Raw genomic sequence first — 25,952 nt, forward strand, 5'->3', positions numbered from 1 at the left:
AAACAGGCTTTTGGTTGGATGCCCCCCACCACCATGCCCCCGAGGATTTCAGGGGGGCTTAGGTGGTACAGAGTATATTGATTTGGAACTATCAGTCCAGTGTCTTATAGACCGATTCGGAAACAATTTGCACAGACTTTTAGGCACCGCCATATCTATAACAGCCTATATTATATGTCTGTCTTATACAAGTTGTGCTTTAAATTCTGATTTAAATATATAACTCCTCAGGTTTTCAACATATCAAATAGACAAAGATGCCAGTCGATCCAGAGGTCACAACATTATTGTCCGTTATCTTTCTCTTCTTAGCTCAAACAGAATAGTGAAGTGTCTGCTGCCTGAACTGCCTGACGCCAAAGCAGGCAGGACTGGAACCTTTAGAATAATAAACTCTTGGAGAACTAAAGGCTGCTATGATCTGTGCGAGCATGCCACAGACAACAAAATAAATACAACACAACAGAAACAACGTTATCCTGACAGCACTGTTTGTCCAGTTATGCCTGTGGCAGTCTGTGTGATATGACATTGCGCTGCTGCTTCTGATTACCTTGTAATGTCTGCATCCATTGGCCCAAAACATCTTTGGCTTACTCGATGGTTTTAAAAAGGCATTGCGTGGAAATGTTCCCAGCCATGACATTATCACCAGCAACCTGTTTTACAGTCGTTGTACTCAGAAACAATGATGAACAAGGGAGCCACACTCGAAAGTTCACTTCAGGCAATATTAGGGGAAGAGACAAAACTACTTGGTTAGTATTACATAACAATTTATTCATGTGAGCTCCCGCAACAGTCCCAGCACCTCTCATGCTCTCTACTGTAGACTACTCGTCTAAAAAAAATTACCTTAAATGAGTACCCATTGACTAAAATGTGCTGAGATTCCGCACGAGCCTCAGCATGTGCCGAGCTGGAAATGAGACCACAGCGCTAATTCCTCAGAAACTTTACTACAAATGCGCGTTAAATAAATAAAGAAATATCTGTGGGTTAAACTGAAAGACAAAAGAGTACAAAGACATAATGAGCGCACCCAGCATGAGAGCAGCACATCATCACCAACACAGATGTTTCTGTCAAACTGTCACCTACTTTCAGACTTAAACCAAACCTTTAAAAAAAGAAAAGAAACTCTACTGTATGTAAACTGAGGATGTTTCCATCCGTTTGGTTGAAGTGAGGAAATCGGCTCCTGAAAGATCAAAAAGCACAAAGAAAACCTTCTATATTCTGTCACTTTTGCGGCACAGTTAAACACAGGCCATTAAAGTTTCATCTTTTTAATGTTACACGCTCTAGAAGGTGACAAAATCTTAACCGGTTGTTAAATGATGCAGAAAGCTTTCGTTTTATTGTTCAAAAACTTTACAACTAATGGAAATGTCACAACCTTACTGACTTTGCATGGTTGCAGAAAAAAATGTCAAAATGTGTTGATTTTAAAAAAAAATAACTAAATCAGGTTTTTAGTCATTAGATCAGATATGTGATTGCCCTTTGCATTTAGCATTATTCGGGTGGTTTAGCAAGTCTAAAGAGATTCGGACGGCACATCCCAGTGCACAAATTCGTTGCATGTTATAAATAAATAAAATAAAATTGAATGCTTGCCCAGAAAAGAATTTATTTCATAGCGCTTTAAGTAATAGCAGGAAAAGAGGGGAAAAGCCCTACTCAGAGAGCAGCTAGAGAGGACAGACGAACCTTTTGAACCATACAGTCACCATTTGGCCTATTTCTGCCTCAGCTGATTGTATCCCCCCACCACCACCACCGCCACCTCCACCCACACATATATACACACACTTCCCTACTTTTGGCTGCCTGCCAAGAGCTGTCATTGCCTCTACAGTATCAGTTCTGCTGTATCTATATCCAGAGCTGTGCGGTTGCCCGTGCACAATGTGGTGGGTCTGCAGACGGAGAAGCGCTGGCAACTCCTCACTTGAAAACTTCAAAACTTTAGTAAAAAGTGGAAAATGATTAACTACTTTTTTTTTTTCCACAAGAGCTCATTTTCAAATTTATCCATGCATTTATTTATATAGCATTCAATCATACCATAGTGCCTTCTCGCACTTTATGTAATGAGTGCAAGATCCGAGGTAGATTACCTTGGACTACATTAAATGTAGAGTAAAACTAGAATTGCTTTCAGTCAGAAACTACAATTAACGGAACGTTTCTCCTTCTTTTTTTTTAATCTATGAAAAAACATATACGTAATTAAACGTGCTTGTCTTTTAACTTTATTGTCTCACAAAATGAAAGCAGCTGAGGAAGGCAGTGAGAAAAGTAATCTCAGGCTTGCGTAAATGATAACTAATTGGAAATCGGTGTCATCTGTGGTGTTCGTCTGGACAGGATCTTAGCATGGGGATTTTCTTAATCATTTCTTGAGTTCACTCAACAAATAATATCCTCATTCTGACACCCCATTCAGGGAAAAACAGATGACCTAATGGAAAAGCGCTACTAACCTCTGTATGGTGTCATTTGGCAGATAATGCAGGCTTGATGACTTCAAGTTCTGTGGTATTTTGAGGTAAGTTTATTCGCCTAAATAGCTCTTGTTGTGAGATTTCCCTAATTGATCCAATTTGTCCGTTTGAAGTCAGTACTTATTAAGTTTTATGTGGAAGATTTAACAGGGTGGAAGAGAGGATTTTGGAATCAAACAAAATAAACAAGTATGTAAATCAATGCACCTGAGTGCAGTAAAAAAAAACTGCATGCTTCAAGTATTTCCTGTTGCTTAGCCATTCTTATCTTCTGCATTTCTTTCTCCAGTTGTTTCTTTGGCTCAGCTTGGCCTCTTAGCAATAACACATGTGTAGCAATTAAATAATCTTCACACTGTGGTATGGGAACAGGTAGAAGACTGGAGAGCGTAACTAAAATGTTGAAATATTTGAAATTATCTTTTCAAAATGCTTTTTTTTCATGAGCACATTTATTTTTTTTTACATTTTGCTCTGAGCGTATACACTTCCTGTAAAATTTCACAACAGAAATCAGAGTTCCCCTTCTTTCTTACAGTTTTACTACCCAGTCAACTCTGTATTCCCTGATTTCCACTCATGTCTCCAACCTTAATAAACTCAGTGTTACCTTTGACAATGTCTGACTTGAAAGCAGAAAATAATGGGCCCTAAGCACTAAATCTTTACAGGGTATTGACTGTGAGACGGGGAGGGACATTGGGATGGCCACCAACCAACTTCTGCCGCAAGTTCTCATCTCGTGTATCATTTTGATTTATCATATAAAAGAGCAGAGACAAACGAGCAGGATAACAGTGATAGGATTTTGAAGTACAAAATGCAGAGGTGGCATAGTGCAGATAGTAGTGTTAAAAAATACTCCAGTAACAGCTGAACTACTGATTCAGCTCTATTCAAGTAAAAGTGAAAAAGTATCGGTATGGGCTCAAACTCAAAGAAAATAATAGGTAACTCTTTCAAGAGCAGTTTTTGTGCAACATTAACTGAACCTTGTGTTATGTTAATGTTATGTTGATAAATTAATATTAGTACATATTATAATTTTAATTACAATAAAGGCACTCAGTGTTAAATAGTTAAGTAGAACATGAACATAGAAAAAGATGGAATATAGAAACAACAGCTCTGTTTTTTCTTTCCTCCTCTGTAGAGTGACTTTGGCTCTAAACAGGAAAATTAATAGGGAAGAGGCTACAATGGGATTCAGCAGTCGGGAGAACCTTTAAATGCATCACAGTGTAGCCAAGCTAACCTGTTTATCCTGCACTAAACTGCTGAGTATTTTCATGCAACCTTTAAATAACACAGTTAGTCTACCTCAGTTTCACAATATGAAAAAAGCATAATGTCACATGTACAGACGCAATATCTGATTTAAAAACACGAGGACTTACATGTAAGCTTTAAATTTGCAGTTTATCAAATACTACTGAGCAGTCCTTACCTTTACATCTAACTTCTCTTCTTCCTCTCCTTATCTTTCTCCATCTCTGAGTGAAGTTAGCTCTTTTTCTCTGTCCCTGTGAAATGCAGCAGCCGAACCTTTAGCTAGCAACACACTGTTTGACAACATGCACACAAACAGTTTGTGTGTCTGCTGATATTTGTTGAGCTGATAGAAACGTTGCATTTGAACCTACCTGCCACTTAAAAAATGATACTGTCTTCATGCTTTTTGCTCGTCTTTTGTAGCGGTAGCTAGTTGCCCAAGTTGCAACAGCAACTTATTGGCACCTGCAGTCGTTTATTTATATCGATAAATAAAAACACCGGCCCACTTTAACCCCTGACTTTGGCACACAGGTTTGCCTCCTTCATCTCTTTTTACCCGGTGATTAATCCACAAAGAGGACTGCCTTTCATGTGTTACTGTTTAGACTCAGCAAATCCATTATACGTAAAGCAAGGAGCTCATTTTGAAAATGTAAGGAGTAGAAAGTACAGATATTTGGTTTAAAATGTAGAGAGGAAAAGTATAAAAGTATTCAAGTACAGATACATGAAAATGTTTGTTTGTTCCACATGCATGTATATATATCAGCCCTGCAATGCTCTCTCCTATTCCACCAGTAAAATTCCAGGAAAGCCCGGTCTTCTTTTTTTTCCCTTTAAAAAACCCCAAAAACTTTTTGCCTGTTACCAAAAAAGAAGGAAATAAAAAAGCAGGGTATCAAGTGTCAATTCTATGTCTAGATTTTTTTGTTTAGCAATTACCTTAAACCTCAGTCTACCAGTCGCACCCCCCGGGCAGCAAACTACAGCTAAAATGAGTTTTCCTGCTACAGTCCAGCAGCATTCTTATCTCTTCCTCTCTTAAACTATAAATGCATTTACAGCACTGTAAAAAGGATGTCAATTGCTGGATTCCCAGCAGCTGGCTGAGCAACAGTGTGTGGTGGTCGCAGGGGTAAGAGTTCAACTGCTGGTCGAAGTTGCAGGATTGTTGCCCTGTGCTTGTTTTCTCTTCCCAGCACACAGGGACTAAAGCTAATATAGTATGTAAATGAGCTAGCTGGCAGTGGCATGTCCTTAGCCAGGTGATGCCCCTCTGTCAGCTTGTCCAACATTTTCTTCAAGACCAAGGTGCCTCAACACTGCAGGCCCAGTAAACTGAGTCTTTTCTCACTGGTTATTTCTCTGAAGTCAAGGAGAGAGCGTGCTTGGGTGTTATCTTTTTAAAGCCAGACTGGTCTTTTCCTAGCCCGTACCACAGAGGTGTTCAATGGGGAAATACTAAATTACTGGTTTTGTAAGCAAATGGACAAAGATTGTGTTGGAAAATTAAGGAAAAAAATCTTTATTTTCTAGTACAGTTTGACAGACTTGTTGCTACCAGCTGATTCTAGTGAAGTTTCCTTGATTCCTTGGACTTGTGACAAGTGTTAAATATAGACATTCTTTAGCTATATTGTTTAGCCTATTACAATGCCAAGTTGACATTAACATTGTTGCAGTCTTGTAATTTATATACAGAACCTGTCAAATTCTGCATTTCCATAAATGTGTTTACCGCTTACACTGTGGCCACACTGGAAAGATCCAGACTCCTGGGTGGCTATTTGACAAACTCTGCCAGCTTCTGTTTTATGTTGGACTGATTTGGAAAACTTGTCACGGGTGAAGGAGCTAGTTTGAAGTTTTTAGGCAGTGGAAATTTAACAGTAACAGTCTCTAGCCTCAGATGCAGATGAAATAAGTCTTAGAATTGAGCTCCCTTAGAAGAATTAAAAGAGCAAGAAAAAAGAAAACGTTGCTTTTGCAGCCACCTTTTACATTACATTTACCACATAATGCTCGTGAATTATTGTGACCGTATGCTTGCTTAACAATATCATTTTTAAAAAACTACTGTTAGTCTAATTTAGAATGCATGGTGACTGATTCTCAGTGGATGGGTGGACTGCTTCTGTAGCCTTGGAGTTCTTTGGTAAATCTTTTAGTTGCTCTTCTGTGAGTCATTTTGAGTTACACATTAACTTAATCCAGCATCGTACTTACAAGTTGCTATAGGCTGACCTTGAACTGAATGCCATATTGATTATATTTAGAAGTCTGACCTCACATGTAGTTCTGGTATGAGGTGTGGTTACTGATAAGACTGATAATTGCTACTTGATGGTTAGTAATCAGTAGTAAAATCCAAACATTTTAACATTGTCATGATATAATTGTCTGCAATTAACACTTTAACATCCAGCACTGATATACTTTGTTTAGGCTGAATGCCGCATAGTAGTGGTAGTCTTGAAATCTCTAACAGCTAAACAATGTAGGCTATTTGGATGTAACAAAAATAAAAATTAAAAAAATAATGTTTTTTTTTTTTTTTTCAACATAATATTCATGGATCTCATCTGAAATTGCTCATATGTATTTTAATTCAGATCTGGCTTAGGTTATTTATCCAAGCTGCATCTTTGTGAGCGTTTTTAACCAAAAAAAAAAAAAAAAAAAAAGAACATGAGTTAAACTTCTTTATTTAGGCTGAAAATGCTAATTTAATCCTAATGGTTTTTTTTCTATTGATCAATATACATTCTTAGGCTACAGAAGAAGATTGTTTACATAAGCACATATTAACTCAGCGGTCCCCAACCCCCGGGCCTCGGATCGGTACCGGTCCGTGAGTCGTTTGGTACCGGGCTGCGAGAGTTGAGGCTCAGGTGTGAAATGTATAGTTTTCAGGGTTTTTATCAGTTTTCAGCGTTAAAATCGTTAACTCAGTTTTCCTGGGTCTTTTCACGTGTGTTATGAGTAAATCTTATTTTTTTCGGTACCAGTACTAGTTTTATTTTGTTGTATTTATCCGCGACACCTTAAAGGCCGGTCCGTGAAAATATTGTCGGGCACAAACCGGTCCGTGGCGCAAAAAAGGTTGGGGACCACTGTATTAACTGATCACTTTGGTTGTTTTAAAAGAATCTTGCTTAGAAAACACACACGTATATAAATGAGCCATAGGCTCATTTTCATGTGTTTTTCTTTGTCATGTTCTTTGCTTCATACATTTGTATGCTTTTTCAGGATGGACACGGACAGATCTTTTGTTTCTGTCCAAACAGTGTCTATTAAAACCGGATCCAGTACTTGTACGAAAAGCCCTACTTTGGCATTTTTGTGGCAACCTAATTCACTTCCTGCCACTTCACACCAAAATAGCCTCCAGTGGTTCCTCTGTGCATCCAGCTCTTGCTTCCCGTCCTGCACTTTTTTATCCTCTTCCACGTATCCCGACACAAGCACACATCATCCACCCAAGACCCTGAAGATAGCCTCATTTCTAAGGATTTCAGGAAACATGGGTACATGTCAAAACCTCATTTTCTTTTCTCATTTTGAAAATGTACAGGGGTTGAAAGCAACATTGAAAACCCTCAACATCTTTCACCTCTAGGATCAACCTGAATCGTATTTTCTTTAGTTTCCTGATAACTTTTTACTTTTCCTTACACGCAAATATCTTCACTTTCTACTCCTTACATTTTCAAAACAGCCTGGTTACTTCAGGTTTAACACATTTGAGGGGAATTAATTGATTATATTACATCGGTGGTGGGAACAATAATGCATACAAGACAGTCCTGTTGGTATTTCCATCACCAGTGCTTATGGCACACAGTGAGTTTATAGTGCTATACTCAGTGGTTAAAGTGGGCTGGAGCATCTGGAATGGTAATTTTGGTGCACGTGTCAATAAGTTGTGGTTGTGGTACTTCAGTATCTCGTTCAGGACAGAGAAGAGGAGCGAGCTCAAAGAGTAACATTTTTTAAGTGGCAGGTAATTTCAAATGCAACATTTTAAACACCTCAACAAATATCAACACACACACAAACTGTATCTGTGGAGTTTATGATAAAACCGCTAGCTACGTTTGCTTTATACCCCAGAGAGAGAAAAGAATGAGCTAACTTCACTCAGAGGTGGAGAAAGATCTAAGTGAGACAGGACATTAAAGTAGTTTTAAAGGTAAGAACTAATCAATGACATTTGATAAAGTGGAAATTTAAATCTTACACAAAATATCACAATTAATTTCAGATTGGTTCAGATTGGTTCTCTGCTTGATGATTTTTCATATTGTGAAAATCTTTAAAAACGAATTTAAATGCTGTACTATTACTATACAAAAATACAATACTAACTGTTATTGTTCAAAGTTTGTATGGAAATATCAGAGTTTTTTGCAGGCTACACTGGTTAATTAGCAGTACTGTGGTGAAGTTTACATTAAAGCAGTACGTTAGAGTGGTGCAGTGCAGCTTTTGTGTTGATGGTCAGTGTTGGGTTACACCAGGGTATGCAGACAGCAGTTGAATAAAATCATTTGGTGAATTTTAACAATAAGCTAGCTTTCTACTGTCTAGGGGGTGGAATTACGTCGTGATGGGCCATGAAATATCTCCTAATACAGTGTTATTGTCATTAAAATTAGAATTTAAGTTGAAATTAAGTTTTTATTCCCTTCTCTAGTAATTTTATTTCATTTTTAGATTAATATGGCAGGTGGCGGATTAGTTAGCTTTTCACAAAACAGGTGGTAGAAGAGCTACTTTTTGCTTTTATACTTGGAGCACATTTCAGAGTCTACACTTTTTCCACGTCAGTAAAGAAGTTGTATCAGTACTTCAACTTTAACCAGAGCATTTTCTTAACACAGGTATCTGCACTTCTACTTAAGTGAACAATGTGTGTACTTTTGCCACCTCTGGGCGTTCGCCAAGGTGCGCTCAACAGGAATCAAGTGAACATAATGGGCTTTAAAATTTGAATAAGGTAATATGTTTTCCAGTAAGATACACAGAAACAAACTTCATGGCGGTGTCTCTGTAAAAACAAAAAATAATAAGATATCAGTTGTCAGGATGTTAATACTAGCTACCCTTTGACACGTTGACTAAAAATCTGATGGTACTAAATGAAAAAGAAACACTCTTAAGTTATACTTGTGTTGATCTCCTCTTGTTTCAGTGCACACTTCAAGCCAGCTTTCTCTGTTGTCAAGACAATTTGAAAGTAGAGGGAACTGGTCAGAAAGAAATACAAGGAAGGAAGCAAATACGGGAAAGGCGAACTAACATGCCCAGAATCTCCTAAGAAGCAGAAAGCTCTGGAAAAGACTTCATCATTCAGAGAAAGTAATACAAAGGCGAGGGAGAAATAAACAGTACATGAGAACAGGGAACAGTTAGGGCAGGAAACTGTCTATGACCTACTGGACAAACAAATTGGTTTGCAGGCAGAATGGATTAAGAGGTTGAGCTTGGCTAAAAAAAACAAAACAAAGGTGACTGATGTTGCAATGTGAGCTCATCCATTTTGAAGGGGGGCTGAATTTAGAGGCTTCGTGTGGAAGTGTATTGTGTATTTTCCCAGTCTGTGTGTGCGTGCGCTTGTGTACGTGTGTGCATGCGAACGCTCTGCAAGTCAATATTTGTCTGCTTTGCCACGTCCCTAGACATCCCATTCGGCGCAACAGACCGTAAAGCTGTCAAATGCGACCTGAATATTCTCTGTCTTCATCTGCTTCCTTTTTCTCTCCCTCTCTCTTCCTCGTGCTCTCTCGCTTCCCTTTGATTTCTTTTTCCCTTCCGTCGATAACAATATCATCGAGAGCAAACATGTTCGCTTTTGCGCTTTTGATGGCTTGTCTACCCCTCCACCTCCCATAGAATATCTCGTCTTATCTATATTGCCATGTTTGCTCACACCATAAAGTCATTTCTGCCTGTGTAAGTCTGTTTGATACTTGTGAGAACCAGTGCATGTTTTATGGGTAGTGCAATATCATCTGCTAGGACATTAAGTTTTTCCGTGTACAGCTACTTTGTTTTTGCTAGGTACACTTTGTAATTACACCATATCAGTTCGTTTTACTACTATAGCTATTTGTCTCCTCATGTCCTGTTACAGATTCCACACTTCTTATTTGCCCCATTAGCAAACAAGAGGGCTTCAAGACTTGAGGGTAATTTAGGCCATATAGCCCATGAATCTGCAAGTTTATCTAGCTAATGGCATTTCTGTCCTAACTTTAGTACTTTGCCACTCTGCTACAATTGGATTAGCGTTCCTTTATGGGAGCTGTCACTTCCTCATAGGTGAAACCAAAGTTTTGCTCTTCTACTCGGCTCTCTGTGGAGCACATCACCTGCCATGACTACCAGTCCATCAGTCGATCTCACGCTCTACATTAGAGATTTGCAAATTCCAGCATTTAAGGCAACTCAACCAAGAAGGAGCAATCCATTATTTTCAAAAAACAAAACGTGAAGGTGGAGAGGGTGGAGAACTTCCTCCATGCTGCTTCACATATGCCTGCAAACTGCCCCAGTGCATGCTGTTAATCATGTTTGATGAGGCAAACAGAATCACATCATCTGCAAAACTCAGGGTTTCAGTTCTGACTGTACTGTAAGTGATGACAATTCTACAATTTCTTGTGTTTACATCTTTTTCACCTCGAGGCCTTCAGATAGATATTTAATATTTATGTAGCATAATGCCTGCATCTGAAAAAGATTGTTAAAAGGACTTAAATCCCTTTTAGCTGTACTCGTGCTGTATGACCTGTGTACTGTTGTGCTTGTAGTCGTGGTGCGTTATTGCCAACTCATCCTGTTTCTGTGTGCCTGCGTGTGAGTGTGTTTTATTATTTTGAGAGGCAGCCTGGCGCAAGCCCAGACTTTTTCCAAGCCTTGATAAAAACGTGCTGGGGGCATGGCGATATACACCTACTCCACTACAGGGTACAGGCAGTACTGTGGCCTGTCCTCTCCAATTGGCAGCCTCTGTGCTGCTGTACTGCTGATAAGAGGTTGGTGTAAATAAAACTGTACAGCAGAGCTCGTTATAACGCTGAAGGTAGAGGGTGCAAGGGAGGGAGTGGGGGATGAGAGAGCGTGTGGTGTCTGTACTCATTGTTCTGACAGCATACTGCGTCTGTGTGTGTTCCCATGAATGCGTGTATACTTGTTGTGCTATTTGTGTGTGTGTGTGAGAACCAGATTGAGTTTTAGATGCTGCAAATAAATCTCCTTTTTTTTCCTCTTGTTGATATTTTGTCATTTTGGCCAACGTTTCGGTTTATTTTTAAAGGTCAAGATTAACAGTGTAAATCTAAAAATACAAAGCAGAAATATTTTTTTGTGGTTGTGATAATAAATGTAAGTCCTCAGAAGTGTGGTGAGACCAATATGTGTGTATGAATGTGTTTATGTGTGTGTGCGGGAGTGGGGGGAGGGGGCGAATGGGGCTGTCTGTGTGTGTTTATGGATTTTTGCTGTTTTTTGGTACTGAGAGTACTTTCTTACGTAAGCCATTTATGTAGGCTCAGTGAACAGCCAGGCTATGTTTTTGTTGGTGACTGTGCTTGTCTGCCTCCCTCCCTCTGTCACACACACACACACACACATTCTGCCTCCCTAATCTGCCTCTCTGCTCTCTCGCCTGCCCTGTTTACACTGCTAAAAAAACCCACTGAGTGTGATATTGGCCGGCCATCGACATATACACTGTAATTAGCCTTTTTAATTTCCCATTTAGCCTCTCTGACTCTTGAGAAAAGATCCTTCAGACACTTCCAGCAGAAATATGTGCGCATACAGAAAAGTATGTCATGCAAACAAATGTTGCACAGGGGGATTAAAGTGAGTGAAAAAATCATGTGTAAGATTATGTCATGTCAAGTTAACTTTCCTACGGCTATTTGTGTGTGTGTGTGTGGGGGGGGGGGGGGGGAGTCATCCATCCTAGAAGAATTTCTGGGCACTGCAACGTCTCAGTGGGCTTTTAATATCTGACCTAACTTCTGTTATGTCAAACATTAGTACAATTTTTCAGGTCACTGTGGTCCGTTCTATGTGTGCTCTAATGGGGATTTTTTACTTGAGACACCTTTTTAGGCCAGATGGCAGTACCTGCTTAACAGAGCATACAAAATAGATTTCCAGATTAAGCTTCTGTCGTTAGAATTCAGCAGATCATTTTCATATTAAAACTTGAGAAAACCTGAACATGTTCCTTTGACATTTTCAATAAACTATTATAGTTGTGGTAAGCTGAAAAAAAATTCTCAAATTAGAAGGTAGTTTCACAAAGTCTGACAAACAGGCCATTGTCTAAAGGGCAACAGTTATGCTTAAAGTCAGTAAAACCACGATAAAGTTTAGAGAATTGTGGTGTAAAGTCAGGGAACTCCAAAATTGTTACATGCCTAGCTAACACGAAGCTTGGTATATTATCTCCGTTGTCACCCTTGCACACGGTAGTGCACACCAAAAGTGAAGTCATAGCTGATGGCACACAGTGCACTTTGGTAGTGCTTCAGCTGGTCGCCCATCACCAAATTTTTGTAACGTGGCATGCACAGTGAGGCTGGCGCGTATGCATATTGGACGAGCTGGATTGTGTGTGCAGATCGCTCTCTACAGGCTTCCATGCAATCAGTGCGGGAGTATAGGGATTCCCAGTTGGCTCAAAATTCTTAAAGGGAGGTTGTTGCAATAGACTGCAGCCTCTTACACTCGACCTAGTGTGCATCATCTCTTCTATTGTTTTCCAGGGATGTAGCCATGTCTTTTCCTGCTCAGTGACACCTCTAATTTGAAAGGAGACGTTAACAAGTGTTGATATAATTTGCGCACGCGGTGACCAACGTGTGTACAATTACCACAGGTTAGGCTATTTTTTGCAAGTCTGCACTATTAATACAACTGCTGATACTACTGTCTTTACTGCAGTTAAGTTAAAAAAGACATCTGGTAAATTATTCATAGCTGAACAGTTTGTTTATTGTGGCTTTGTTTTAGTTGTCTGTTTCTACATGTAATGGATTGTACAGAACTCTCTGTGCACAGCTCCACTGTTAAACTGTTAAGTATGTGTTGTGTGCGTCTGTCTGTGTGCATGCTAAATAGTGTCATGCCAACTCATGCAAGTGGCCATGTAAGGCCTTTTGACAAGATATTCTCATGACTGTGTTGCAGGAAACAGATGGACTTGGCATGACTTTGCCGATTTTTTAAACACTTGCTCGTTTAATCCTGTTTTTGTATTTAGGTAGGAAAGAAAAAAATAGATAAACTGTTTCATGTGTTGCAACGGGCAGATTGATGGCTCAATCATGTTACAAAATGGCCAGTGGTTGTTACAGAAGAAAAATATTTGTTTCTTTATCTCCCATACAGGATGAAATGTTAAACTTTGGTATCAACATTGTGGCCTAGTTTTTTGTTTTTTTGTTTTTTTCGTACATTGCTATGAGCACAGACAGACTCTCTAACTCTTATGTTTAATTCTGTGATTGTCTTTGATGAAAGATTCTGTTTAGACTGTGATCCCCAAAGGGGGGGCCATCTGTTGCAATCTTAGCATATATGATCTACCTGTGAAAGTGGGTTGGGACAACAAGTAAGTGTCAAGTGTGGGAATGTAGTTTTTTTTTAAAAAAAACAAAAACAAAACGCTCCTCTGCTGCTGCAGGAAAAACAGAACTATCAGCCCAAACAAACAAGGCCTTTCTGTGTCTGACAAATTCTTTTGAATGAGAAGAGCTTCTGAATGGTGGCATTATGAGATCACATTGCTGAACTAGATGATGCGAGCGTGGCGATGTGCGTTGTGTGTGTGCTGCTGTACCCAAATACGTTAATCACACCCATAAATACCCAGATGGGCAGTGGGGTTACTTTCCTCCGCCTCAGCATCATAAGAGAACGATGGTTTTCATATTAGACTCAGATTTCATGCTCACATGGAATAAGTGTAATAGCAAATAAAACATTACACCATCACCACATTATTTAGGGAAATTGGAGAATGAGCACTTAGCATGTCAGGGGAAATTACAGGCAAGGGAACGCACCATCGCTTTCTTGGAAAGGCTGTGGGCTTATCCACGGTCTTCAACACATCTACTTGTGATGAAGACCGTGTCACTGCTACGGAAACCCATAACCACTAAGTTTACTGTAAGTGAAACACCCTTAAGTACCTACAGTCAACTAGGCACAACGGTAACCACAATTTTAAAGTGTAGAACACAACAGAGAAACAGTGAAGAAAAATTTGAATGAGAAGATTTGTGAAATTGTTTTTGCAAGCATTATGGGAACATTAAGCCGACTCAGGATGTTTATTTTTGTGTGTTTTTGCACGTGCTTGCTTGAAAAAAGGTTTTTGAGATACAGATAAACTCTTTGATATATATAAATATATATATTTTTTATTTTCCTTGACTTGACTTTCATGTTGGGCCCAACTTTCTGTTTTTTGTTTTTTTTGTTTTTTTTAATAAAAATATATTTTTATCCAGTGCTCTTGACCATCTAAAATACCAATCTAATAGAAGGTGGGCTCTAACTTAACCTCCTCAGCAAGGACAAAGACACCTTAAATACCCAGTAATGCACCAGCAAGGAAGAATACATTGAAATAAAGTGGCACGGTTTTCAGCCTGTAAATGTACATTCCTCTAATTAGAATATGCATTTACAGAAACAATAGCCAATTTAATGTGCCCAGCGTACCAAGAGGTTATTGGAAAACACCAAAGCACTACCTGAAGGGAAGTCTCCTTTATCTGTGGGATAAGATGGATCAGGCGTATAGTGTATGTGGAACCATTACTTTAGTATTTGCTGCTGGGCACTGTAGGATGCTTACTTGTTGGGCACGGAGCTCTGTTCTCTTGTTCTCTTTTACTGTATTTTATTATGAAATAACTGAGCCAAACTGCTCTGCAACAGCAGTTGTGCAATATTGACAAAGGAGAAGTGAAAAAGGAAGTGGCTTCAGCGGCATGTGGCACCTGATCACCACTCTATCCCCATCTCCCAACACACATGTACACACACACACCAACTCATCATGCGTTGTGCAACTTTTATTATGTCAGCAAAGGCCTGAATCTGTGGAAAAGTAACATGGGAGTCCCCGCTAACAGCAGATTAGGCATTTGGAGATTCCTTTATTTTTTTCTTCCTCTTTTCATCTTTTCGATTTTCTGACAGATAACTTGTATTTACATCATGTTATTTTGTGAGTGCTCATTCATTTACATGTTCCCCGTTGAGCTTCTCTACGATGCCATCATTTTTGTTAGTTTTGTGAGAATTAAAATATGACTCATTTAAATGAAAGCTCAAGATCATTTCAGTGGTAAAAGAATTTTCCTTTAGACTCTACAGTGAGGATTTGAATGGGCCCCCCTGGTAAGGCAGTAGTTTATTATTTTAGGACACAAATCACAAGGGTAACAGTGTGTGTCTCCTCTATCCCAGCTCCCTTCTCCCTCTAACTAACAAGTTCACTCTCTTGGGATCAAAGGGGGCCTCAAGATTTATCACTTTAATTTGGCACCAAAAATGGCTAATGGAGGCTGTTACCAAGTGGAGGGGCCCCCCGTTAGCACTCAGCTGGCTAACTAGAGTGACGGTCATCTGGCTGGGTGGCTGCCTGGCGGTGTGTACCCTGGATTCTTGTGCTTCCACTTTTCCACCCCCTTTGCCCTACATTGACCTCGCACAAGTCCATTCTCCTTGAAGCAAGGCACCATGCAGGCATTTCCTGACAATTTATGTCCTTGTGCCACAAGCAGGGGCATGCCCTGCACTAAAATCCTATCCCTGGCCCATTTAGCACACGCCTCTTGGCCTCCCAGAAGAGTGGTTATAGTGCTGCACCACTGTCTCTCAGGCGAAATCGTTACTTACTGGTTACTATGCAAGTGTAAAGCTGAGTACCTTGCAGACATCAGTGAACACCAAATTTCACATTTCCTATGAAATAACAGGTTTTACAGTAGATCTACAGGAACATGCAGCAGCACAGTTACACATACTCGCATCTGGAAGCTGCAGCGCACAATCACACTTTGGTCTGATGGCATCTGAGAAGCCCATTGGCCGTTGAGGGGCACCTGGTAATGAATGTAGGGAGTTTGTAAACTGAAACTGTGCCGCTTACTTACTTATCTTACTTCTTAGATGAGGGGAATTAATTTAGCCTCGTTGCTACCTGGAAGAAAATCCACGTTTAAAACCTAAGACCTCAATTGAAATGACAATAACTAATGTAATGTATGCATGTGGTGGACAGGCTTCTATATCTAATGTAAAAATGTGAATGTGTATTTACTTTGAGCTCTGTTTAGACTCTCAACAGCATATGATAGAATTGGAGTCAGAAGTTGCCTTCATAAAATTGTCTCAGTTGCTCGCTGCAAGGGCAATCGATGAGCTCAAATCAATAGAGGAAAAAGTCCAAGGAAGGTTAACAGAGCAACCGCAGCCTGTAAAAATAATAATTACAGTTTCCATGATAATGAATCAGAAGTTAAAGAAGCAAAAGAGGCACTATCCGATTAATGCAAATCAGGGACATCAGTGGGGGTGTTTGGGGGGTGGGGAGTGTTCTGCCTACACCTCCACTACATGTCTTATTCCTCAAAGGTTAAGTGGATGCTTTTGCCGGCTAATTCGGCCATATGCTCATCTGTGCATTCGACACCAGCGCACCATACGCTCAAACAGCAAATTACGCCTCTTGAATATGCAGCCAATTAAAGAAGACATTGCTCCGCGGCTCACTCTCTTTAGTCACAAGTAGTTAAATGGAAATATATCTTGTGATGCTGCAGATGAATGCAGGATATGCTAGCGTTTATAGGTCGCATTACAGTGGCTTATGATCTTGTCACGCTCAGTGTACCATCTTTTGCATAACTTGTTGCATAAGCATGTTCTGGCAGGCACACTCTGTCGTGTACGGTCCGTGTTATTTCTCCTTTTTTTTAGGGTTCATTACAGTACAGGCCGTTCCCTAGTGCCACTGTGGTTGCAAAACCACATAAGCCATCTTTCCCTGACTTTTTTTTCTGTCATCTAAGAATTGGCTTCCTGTTTTCATTGTGTTCTCTTTCTCTCTCTCTCTCTCTCTCTGGAGGTGTCGTAACCCAGGAGGCTGTGCCAAGAACAAACCAAGGTCTAGTCAGTAGAGATTGCTCTGTGCTTGCACTGGAAACAGGCACACACCCACACACACGTAGAGTCATTTTGTACACACAACATCCAGATGTTAAACTGCGTGTGTGTGCATGTGTGTGCTGGTGAAAAGTGTGTTGCATGTATGGTGCTCATTGCCAAGCAATAAAAATTCATTTGCTGGAGCCTGATCTGATTTGCCCTTCAACAAAACACTGGATGTGTACATGCCAGCTTCCTGTTTTTTTTTTCTTTCCTTTTTTTTTTAAAGTTGTTGTAAAAGGTTGTACACATTCACAAAGTGTAGGTGAACATGATAATTTAGACTACGGCTCAAGGGCTACTTATTTGATCTACTTGAATTAACAGCACGGAGCAACAAAAGTGCAAGAGCACATGACAACAACTTTATGATTTTGAGTCAATAGCCTACTTCAAGTTAATGGCAGGTGTGTCTACTAAGCCAATGCGATTTGTATGTGTGTGCACAACCACTGTTGATACGTAAGTTAGCTTATACGATAATTGATGTATGACAGTTACAGTGACAGTTTCATCAATGTGTTAAACCTAAACATGGACTGTTAGCCATGTTTCTAATGTAATGTAATGGCAGGGATAGCTCAGTAGGTAGAGTGGTGGCCCCATGATTGGAATGTCGGGGATTGAATCCCCTGAACAGCTACCCTGGGGTACCCTTGAGCAAGGTACCGTCCCTCCACACTGCTCCCCGGGTGCTAGATTTGTGGCTGCCCACTGCTTCACTAAGTGAGGTTAAATGCAGAGAGAAATTTCCCCGTGGGGATCAATAAAGTATACATAAATATGCTTAAAAAAAAAAAGACTGACCTCAAAAGAAAAACAACAATAGTAGCTGATTTTTCAAAAGGTTAAAATGATTGTCATCTCTGTCAGTGACCTCGCACATGGAATGTCCATCTTTTTCAGAAAGGCCCCTGGGTGGGATTTGTAACCAGGAAAATTTAGAGTAAGCTTGTTACAGATGGGAGAGTTTGCCTTTTGAACATATGGCTGTGAAAGGCTCTATTTCACAAGAACCATTATGTTTCTCTAACCCTACTCAAACCGTATGATCCAGACACCACCTCACCTCTCTCCTCCAAATATGGGTTCTGTCAGTGTTTTTGCTGCTTTGGTACAGGACGCTAGTGTTACAGTTTCGACAATCGCTGCCAATCGACTTAATTTGTTGCTTAGAAATGAGGATGTGTTGGTCACAGATGCTGGGCTCGCTTTCTTTTCTTCTTTTCTTTTAGCGTTTGAATTTTGGGGGGAAATTAGACTACATTAGTCAGAAAAGGATATGACACCTTCTGTTGCATATTCATTAAATTTGGACCAGAAGCTGACCATTGTGAAAGTGGATAGATTGACTCATCAAGTTATAGCGCTAATTGTACTGCAGGCTTAATTATATTGTACAATCCACTCATTAATCAATCAGATGTGGAAAAAATATGAATCTAAATTCTGAAAAAAAAAAGACAGGCTGAAATAATGACAGTCAGGTCTTTATAGAATAATGTGGAAAAAAACATTATCAGTCATTTTTCAGCATCTATAGCCAAATCATATAGATATCATTTGTAACCTGAAAATAAAACGAAGTAATTCTCTCACAGGATATGCATCAAGGTGAATGTAATTAAAATGAGTTTAAACCAATATTCATTCATTCAAGTCCTCTCCACTTCCTCAGTAAACTTAAAACCTGATTATTTGAGCCTCACCAATGCTTTCTCAGGCCAGTTATTAATGTTTTACTAGTTGAAATACCTTTTATTAGTATATTAGCAAATATATGGTCAAACATAATTTGGAAATCTTTTAATTAATTACTGGAATAAAGTGCTCCCTGGTGGACAAAACAAAGCTTTTACATTGCTGACATATCTTAATGTGTTTAAGTGTAAAGCAACAAAAAAATATAAGAGTAAATAAACAAGTCAGAGTTTTGAGTGAAATGTATTTCTTTAATTTGTCTCATCTGAGCTTTAACCCTGTTTTCCCCTCACCAGTTCATATACATATTTTTTCATTGTGTGTAATAAGCATCCACTTTCTGTCTCTTGTCCAGCTGGCGAGAAGGCCATAGTTTGTGACCAGTGTGGCGCCCAGTTCCAGACAGAAGAATCCCTGGAGGCTCACCGGCAGATCCACACCGGTATGAACGCACACACGCAGACATGTCATCATGACTGTGCACATAAACAGAAAGATTATGAGCTCCTCTGCTTGATTTTTGTCCTGAAAGCTCCAGCTGATTGTGTTCTCCATGGTAATTCATGGAGGGAGTGAAATTCTTTTTAAATGGCGATGGAAGAAGGAAGTCAAGTAATCAGATCAAATTTAAAAAAATGAGAAAAACTGAGATCACGTTGAATTTTCTGATCCTCGTGATTCACACTCCCAGTCTATTTATTGTGTATTTTCACAAATCTGCATGCATGTCATGGCGAGGTGTGTTTAGATGCTCATTCAACCTTCACAGGTAAAAACAGTCTTTTTCTAGATGATCACTTTTTAGCACAGTCTCAGAAATAATCCCCATCTATACTAAGATGCATGTAAGGGAACATCACATTTACACATTTGTCATGTGTGTGTAAACATGAAGCAGAGGGTTGTTGGAAGATACTGCCTAGGTAGAACAGCAGTGGTTAAAAGAAAAAAGGCCATAATAAGGTGGAATTGTTTCTGAGAAACTATTTCAACTGTTTCAAACCAAAAAGCATTCATGTGGACAAACTCTCTTCCAGCCATCTCTGGCTAACTGGAGCCATGGATTGAGAGATAGGATAGTTCACATCAGCTTGGATTAGTCCTACTTGCCCTAAATCAAGACAGACCCAACAGTAATCAACAAACCGCGAAAACTTGGCAGGCCAAAGTTGTTTATCAGTGCTCAGCTATGAAGATGGCAAGATGGGGATGATGTAGGTGCCAAGATGTAAATGGGAAGAAGTAAATCCCCCTTCAGCAGATGTGTGATGGCCCAAGATGGTTTTACTGCTAGTGATGAACTCTTTAATCTGGAAGCTGGATTGTTTCGAATGACCTCCACTTTGTTTTGGACATGATGCGCCTTGAGCATCATGCAGCATGCATCGTGCTCGGATGAATGTGAGGTCTTTGTTTGTTTATTTATACCTTTTTTTTAAATTTCATGGTTTTTTTTGTCCAGATATTCAAAACATTTTAGAAAACCACTCCAGGTCCATAATAATTAGACCCCATCCTCGAGTGCCTCACAGCTGCTAATTTGAGGGTTGTTGGAAAATATTGGCGCATAATATTACTCACAACGGATATGGAGGACTAATTTGCAGCTAAAAACAAAACAAAAAAAGCAAGGTGGTGCAAAGAGGTTAGCTTTGACTCATGTCTGTCAGTATATGCTTCATAACTTAGAAAGCAGTACTTAAATTGTTTCTGATTATTTTACACTCAGCCTTTATTAGATTTAAACCCTGTGAATAAGTGTGCACTTTGTGTTAAATATGGTGTAGCTGTGTGTTGTGGCATGTTGTCCACATAAATGTCAACAGCAGGTTTTATGCCAAAGCAGGAATTTGTCTGTGATAATTGAGTTGTAAGAGGACATTATATGCTAAGGGCATTGTTACAGGAAAACTCATGAAGTACAAAAATGAAAAAATGTCCATTGGCTGCAGTCTCTCTGAATGTGCTCAGTGGATTTTATGGCAATCTGCTCAGCAGATTTTGCTGTCTTTTCTACATGTAGACACTTTGGCCTAATGGGTGCATTGAATGAAAGGGGAAGGGATTACCAATAAACCAATCAACCTGACCACGTCAGCCTTTCTCAGATTTGTCAAACAAAAGGAAATGAGAGACAAGAGAGCTGCTAGCACACTGAGACCAGAAGCGGATCTCAAAAATAGCCACACTTTATCATTATCATCTTGTGTTTTGTCCTTCATCTGAAGCCGTGACCCCCAAGCTCCCAGTAGAAGCTCCCTTCGAGTGGCTCTACTTTTTCTTTGCTCTGCCACACACACACATGCAGGGACCTCCTCAACATTTGACAGGGGAAGGTGGGGCAGTGTAGTCAGGAATTGGTGGCGGTGGGGAGAACTACTCCTAAGGGGCATGCCCTCAGCCAATCAGCCCATTGGAAGTAAAGAAGGGTTAAACGAGGCTAATGATTCAACAGCCATAACAGCGGAAAGGAGCACTCTAAATATAGGCATTCCAGTCTGGAACGAATGGAAGGGGTTGCGGGGGGGCAGCCGCAGCTCGAGCCAGACGTGTCTTCCAGCCAGACAACTGGAGCAGCAGCACCAGTAATAGTATAGTAATCATCCATGTGCTGGACCTCTGCGTGGAATAAGAGTGTGGAAAATCGGCTCTGGTGAAATGATGAGCCGGTTTAACTGCACCCTCTGATTTTCAGTTTCACTTTCTCTTTCCTTATACTCTGGTAGCCAGTATACACTTACATTATGGAACACACTGCACCGAATTTGAACACCTGACCTTTGACATCCCTGTTCTAAAAGCAACCCCCCCCCCTTCTTTTTTAGCATGAATTTCTATGAGTCTTGTCAATGCAAATGACATATATCTGCATTTGACATCAGACTCAGTCAAGAATAAATTAGTTAACTCAGAAATGAAAAAAATAATAATAATAATTTGGTCTAAATGGGATTTGGGCACAAAAAGGTTAATTGTAGTTCCCTGTTGTAATTTCTACTACGTATGTACATTGTTTCCTTATGTTTCTAGTGCGATTGCTGATTTCATATGCATATAATGACATTCAAAGGTTAATTAGTCATGTCCAGGTTGACAGCGTGTAGCAAGTTGGTCCACAGTGACAGAATGAGAGACGTAAAAAAGTGTTTTCTCTGACTTGTATTACAAGAGTTCTTCTTGTATTCAGGAGAGCTCTATATATATCCAGTTTTAAAAGTTCCTAGAATAGGCAAGAATACATGAGATGCTACAGTATAGAGCTGGAGCCCCAAAATGTAACATTCATAAGGTACTCATCAGACAAGCAGCAGCTACAACCTGATAGAAGTCAGTAACATCTTTAAGCTTTTCTTTTAACTGTTTGGAAATGATCAATCAGGATACATACCAGAATGCTATACTTTTATGGCTTGTCTGTAAGATATGCTAAATGATTTTATTTCTTCAGACAATTTAAAAATGTATTATTTTATTAATTTAGTTCTGTTAACGTCCTTCAGCCCTAGAATTTTGGTGCGTTAGGATTTATATTAAGTGAAAAAGGCTCTGACTCTCTTAATGTTGTGCTGCAATGGTTTGAGATGCTGATTGTTGTAATTCAATGCTAATTTTAAACGAGAAGAATAGAAAAGAAAAAGCAAATCAGTTTGAACGCGAAAGCCAATGTGGAGAAATTTATACAAAAATCAGTGTACAGTAGCCAAGACACAAAATATTAGAGAGTGCATGTGGTGGAAGCAGGGGGTTACTGAGGGCCATCAAAGCTAGTTTTGATCTCTGCCTGCCTCTTGGCAGTGCTTCAGCCCTTGGCTAATGTTCTCTGATGACAATATTTGGCCTCTGAAACTGTGGCTTTTTCTTGCTGCTTTGAATGGGAACCATTGTGGCATCTCTTCTGCTGGCCTGATCAGCTGCAGTCTGACTCAACCTCTGTCTCTTTCTCACTTTGTCTGTCCATGCCTTATTAAACAGCTGCCCATGCGCACACACCTCTATCCTTACTCAAGTCTTATGTGACCCTAAATTTGGCAAGTCATCATCCAAAACCATGTGACAGTTTGGAGGCTGCTAAAGCATTCCTGAAGTTGTCAACATTGGCAAGCTTTTTTGCATGTGTGTGTAAGTGGGTGTGGGGGCTGGATGCCAGGGGATGTAGCATCAAAACATCATGTGGTTGAACTTGTGCAAATCCACATGTACAGATACAAAACACAAACTATGGCCTGCTTGGCTGTGTTGTGAAATACACGCACATTCACACAAATCCAGGAATGTCAGTGTTCAGGAGATGAATCCACTTGTGAGTTGTATTACGTCCACTGATGGCTAATTTTTGTCCCCAAACTGGATGCTATTGCATCAAAGTCGGTCTCTTTCTAAACTGGGACTCGCTTCATGGCATTTGTAGGCAAAGAACATCATCTGTCGGGCTTTCATGGAACTCTTTCTTTAACAAAAAACCCCTGCTGCCATTTATTTTGGTAATCCACTGACAGGTCTTATGCAGCATATGGAAACGCAAATCTTTCACGAGTCAAAATGTTGCGATGTTAACCAGCTTCCAAGCAAACGTAACATATAGACACGCTTTTTTATGTTGAAAACTTTTATCAGGTGGCTGTCAGGTGATTGAAAGGAAGCAGGTAGCAACATGATGTGGAGCAATCACAAACCCCTATTTTTAAGCTGTGTTTGGCAGGTAGGAATTATTTTTAAAAAACCCAGAAATCTCAATGACTCATTCATTTAATCAAAGTTTCTAAATAACACTTTTTGTATAAACTTTGTTATTCATATTGCTCCATGGGTGACTGACATATTAAGACAGTTCAGACATAAGCAGTAAATCTGTTTCAGACATCAGTAGTGACTGCTACAGCAGTAGCAGTTGCTGCACTGCTAATTTTAACCTTGAAAAATGTCAAGCAAAGATTTCATAATATCTAGCTGGCATTTTCATATTTCTTACAAAATGTTTATTCTTTTTTTTTTTTAATGTGGTCGGGCTGTTGTGCAAGCAAATTTGAAACCATGTAGGTAGCCTCCAAAATGTTAAAAAGAAAACCATATAGAGATTTCACTTGGTGTTATGCCAGACTGTAGCCTACTCAGTCAGTATTGTTTCTTTCAGAGACTTCTTTTTCTTCACAATGCAAATTAACATTACAAGCAGGTGCATCCTCTTTTCCACTTTATTTCATGTAAAACAATTATGTCAATGTCAGCATGAGCTTCAAATTTTGCTGTTCCACTGGTAATGTGGTTTTTCAAATAGCCCAGGCTGTGCCAAAAACATTTGGCTACAATCAGCCAGTGTATCTGGCAGAAAAGCTGTAGCGGTCCATCAGTGCTGTATACAGTATCATTTCCTCTTTGTGATCAGCTGTAGGCTTTTTCCAAAGCTATTTTAATTTGGATTTTGTTCCACACCATAATATCACATGGTGAAACTGTTGTGCTCATTTAAACACGACCGCTTCCAACGTGTCATTTTCAGTTTGCATTTCCAGTAAAGCCGCTCCCTTTCGGTCTGTACAAGATTATTCTCAGCTCTGAGCTGCTGCTTTTCACTCGATCTGTTTCGATGTCTTTACTTTAGCTATCTTTATCTCACCTTTTTTTTTCATGGGATTGTTTGATCTCCCCCATAACTTGTATACGTATTCTATTGATAACCCAACCGCACTCCCGTTCCACATGATTAAATTGTGGCTTGTTGCTGAAAAGCAAAAGGTCATAAGATGCGCACACAGAAAGTGTCTCGCAAACAAGAAAAAACAAGCAATAAATTCAAATTAAAGTAGATTTTACTGCTGCGGATTCATTTTACAAGCCCTGCAGCTCATTCGGGCCATATATTCACAAATGCACACTTTGTAATTTGCACTGGAATCAGCACATTCAAGTGCCAAATTAGGGCTACATTCAGTATGAACAGTCGCCTGTTATTCAGAGTGAACTGCGAGTAGCACCAGAAACAACAGGGACTGAATCTCTCATGTGACTTGTGTAGAAATTAGTTTGGAGTCCACAGGCCTCAGAAGAATTTGTTGTCCGACTGTTGGTGTTCCTGTTTATACATGAATCATCTGTATGTGTCCCCACACACAAACACACATACAGACACGGCAGCACCAGAGAAAATCCACGCATAATAGGAGGGGGAGGCTCTTATTCTTTTCACTTTCCTTCTTTCTCTTTTTCTTTTTTATCTGTCCTTTTTTAACGTCTTGTAATACAGGGAAAATATGCAAACCATGGAGTGGCAATAGTGGGTTTAACCAGTGGGAACACAGCGTGATTCCAGCAGGCCCCGGCCGCAGAGTAAACACTTTCTTTTCTCAAGCCAGAAATAGTTTGGCTGGATAGAGTGTGCTGGAAAGGGAGGGAGTGAGGATAGGAGGAGAGAGAGAGAGAGAGAAGTGGGGGGAGTATAACAAGGATATGATGGTCAGAAAGGAGCGCTTTTAAGCCACATTATTTCTTTTCGTTCTTATCTTTTTTTTCCTAGTAAATTGTTCACACTGGTGGCCTTGCAATCATTTACTCCAGATACAGAAAGACACACTCAAACACACAGACACACATACACAGTCCAGTCGTGTCACTCAAGCAAATTAGGCCAATGGCAGCGCTACACAGGGGTCACGTCAAAAGTGCCGATTGTCTCAATCACATTAGTCCAGCACTGGCATCTGTTTAGCATTTAGTTAATTGTGATGTTATTAAGTTGTCAGTGAGCATTAGGGTGGCAATAAGCAAAGCAAATATTCTTCCAGCCGATGCAGGCAGTGCTACACATGTGCTGCTGTTACCGCTGACAAACAGGCGCATACAGCAAACAAGCAGGCAGCCTCCATGGACGCTGCAAGCGTGGATGGTTTTGCACTCAACCTTCTGATCTCTCTTAGCCATTGTTTGCTATTTAAATGAAATGATCACTAAGCAGACCCAATAAGAGTGTTTATGAGTCATTTCAGTTTAGTGCGGCTCTTCGTCAAAGGGCAGATGTGCATTAGCATTATGACTTCTGATCACAAAATGCTGGCATGTTGAGCTTCCTGTCTGTGTCATCTGGTGAGTCAAAATGCTGATTAGCACCATGCTAATGCTTGGGTTTTTTTTTTTCAGCATCCCACTCATAATTGAGCAAGCTGTCCATGGTCTGCAGCAGATTATCCGTCTGTCTGTCTGTGCGCGGCTGGCGAGACAGCT

The 25,952-nt window shown here is 39.9% G+C and overlaps 1 protein-coding gene across 1 annotated transcript in view; it reads left to right on the plus strand.

The window, feature by feature from the left end:
- zbtb16a (zinc finger and BTB domain containing 16a) overlaps positions 1-25,952 on the plus strand; it is a 140,504-nt gene that overhangs the window by 69,725 nt on the left and 44,827 nt on the right. Inside the window, exon 4 of the mRNA XM_082549614.1 lies at positions 19,093-19,179. Coding sequence (XP_082405740.1) covers positions 19,093-19,179 — 87 coding nt within the window. The remainder of the gene's footprint in view (positions 1-19,092; positions 19,180-25,952) is intronic.

The sequence above is a fragment of the Aulonocara stuartgranti genome (assembly GCF_965226115.1).
Source record: "Aulonocara stuartgranti genome assembly, chromosome: 10".
In the NCBI taxonomy this organism is placed as follows: domain Eukaryota; kingdom Metazoa; phylum Chordata; class Actinopteri; order Cichliformes; family Cichlidae; genus Aulonocara; species Aulonocara stuartgranti.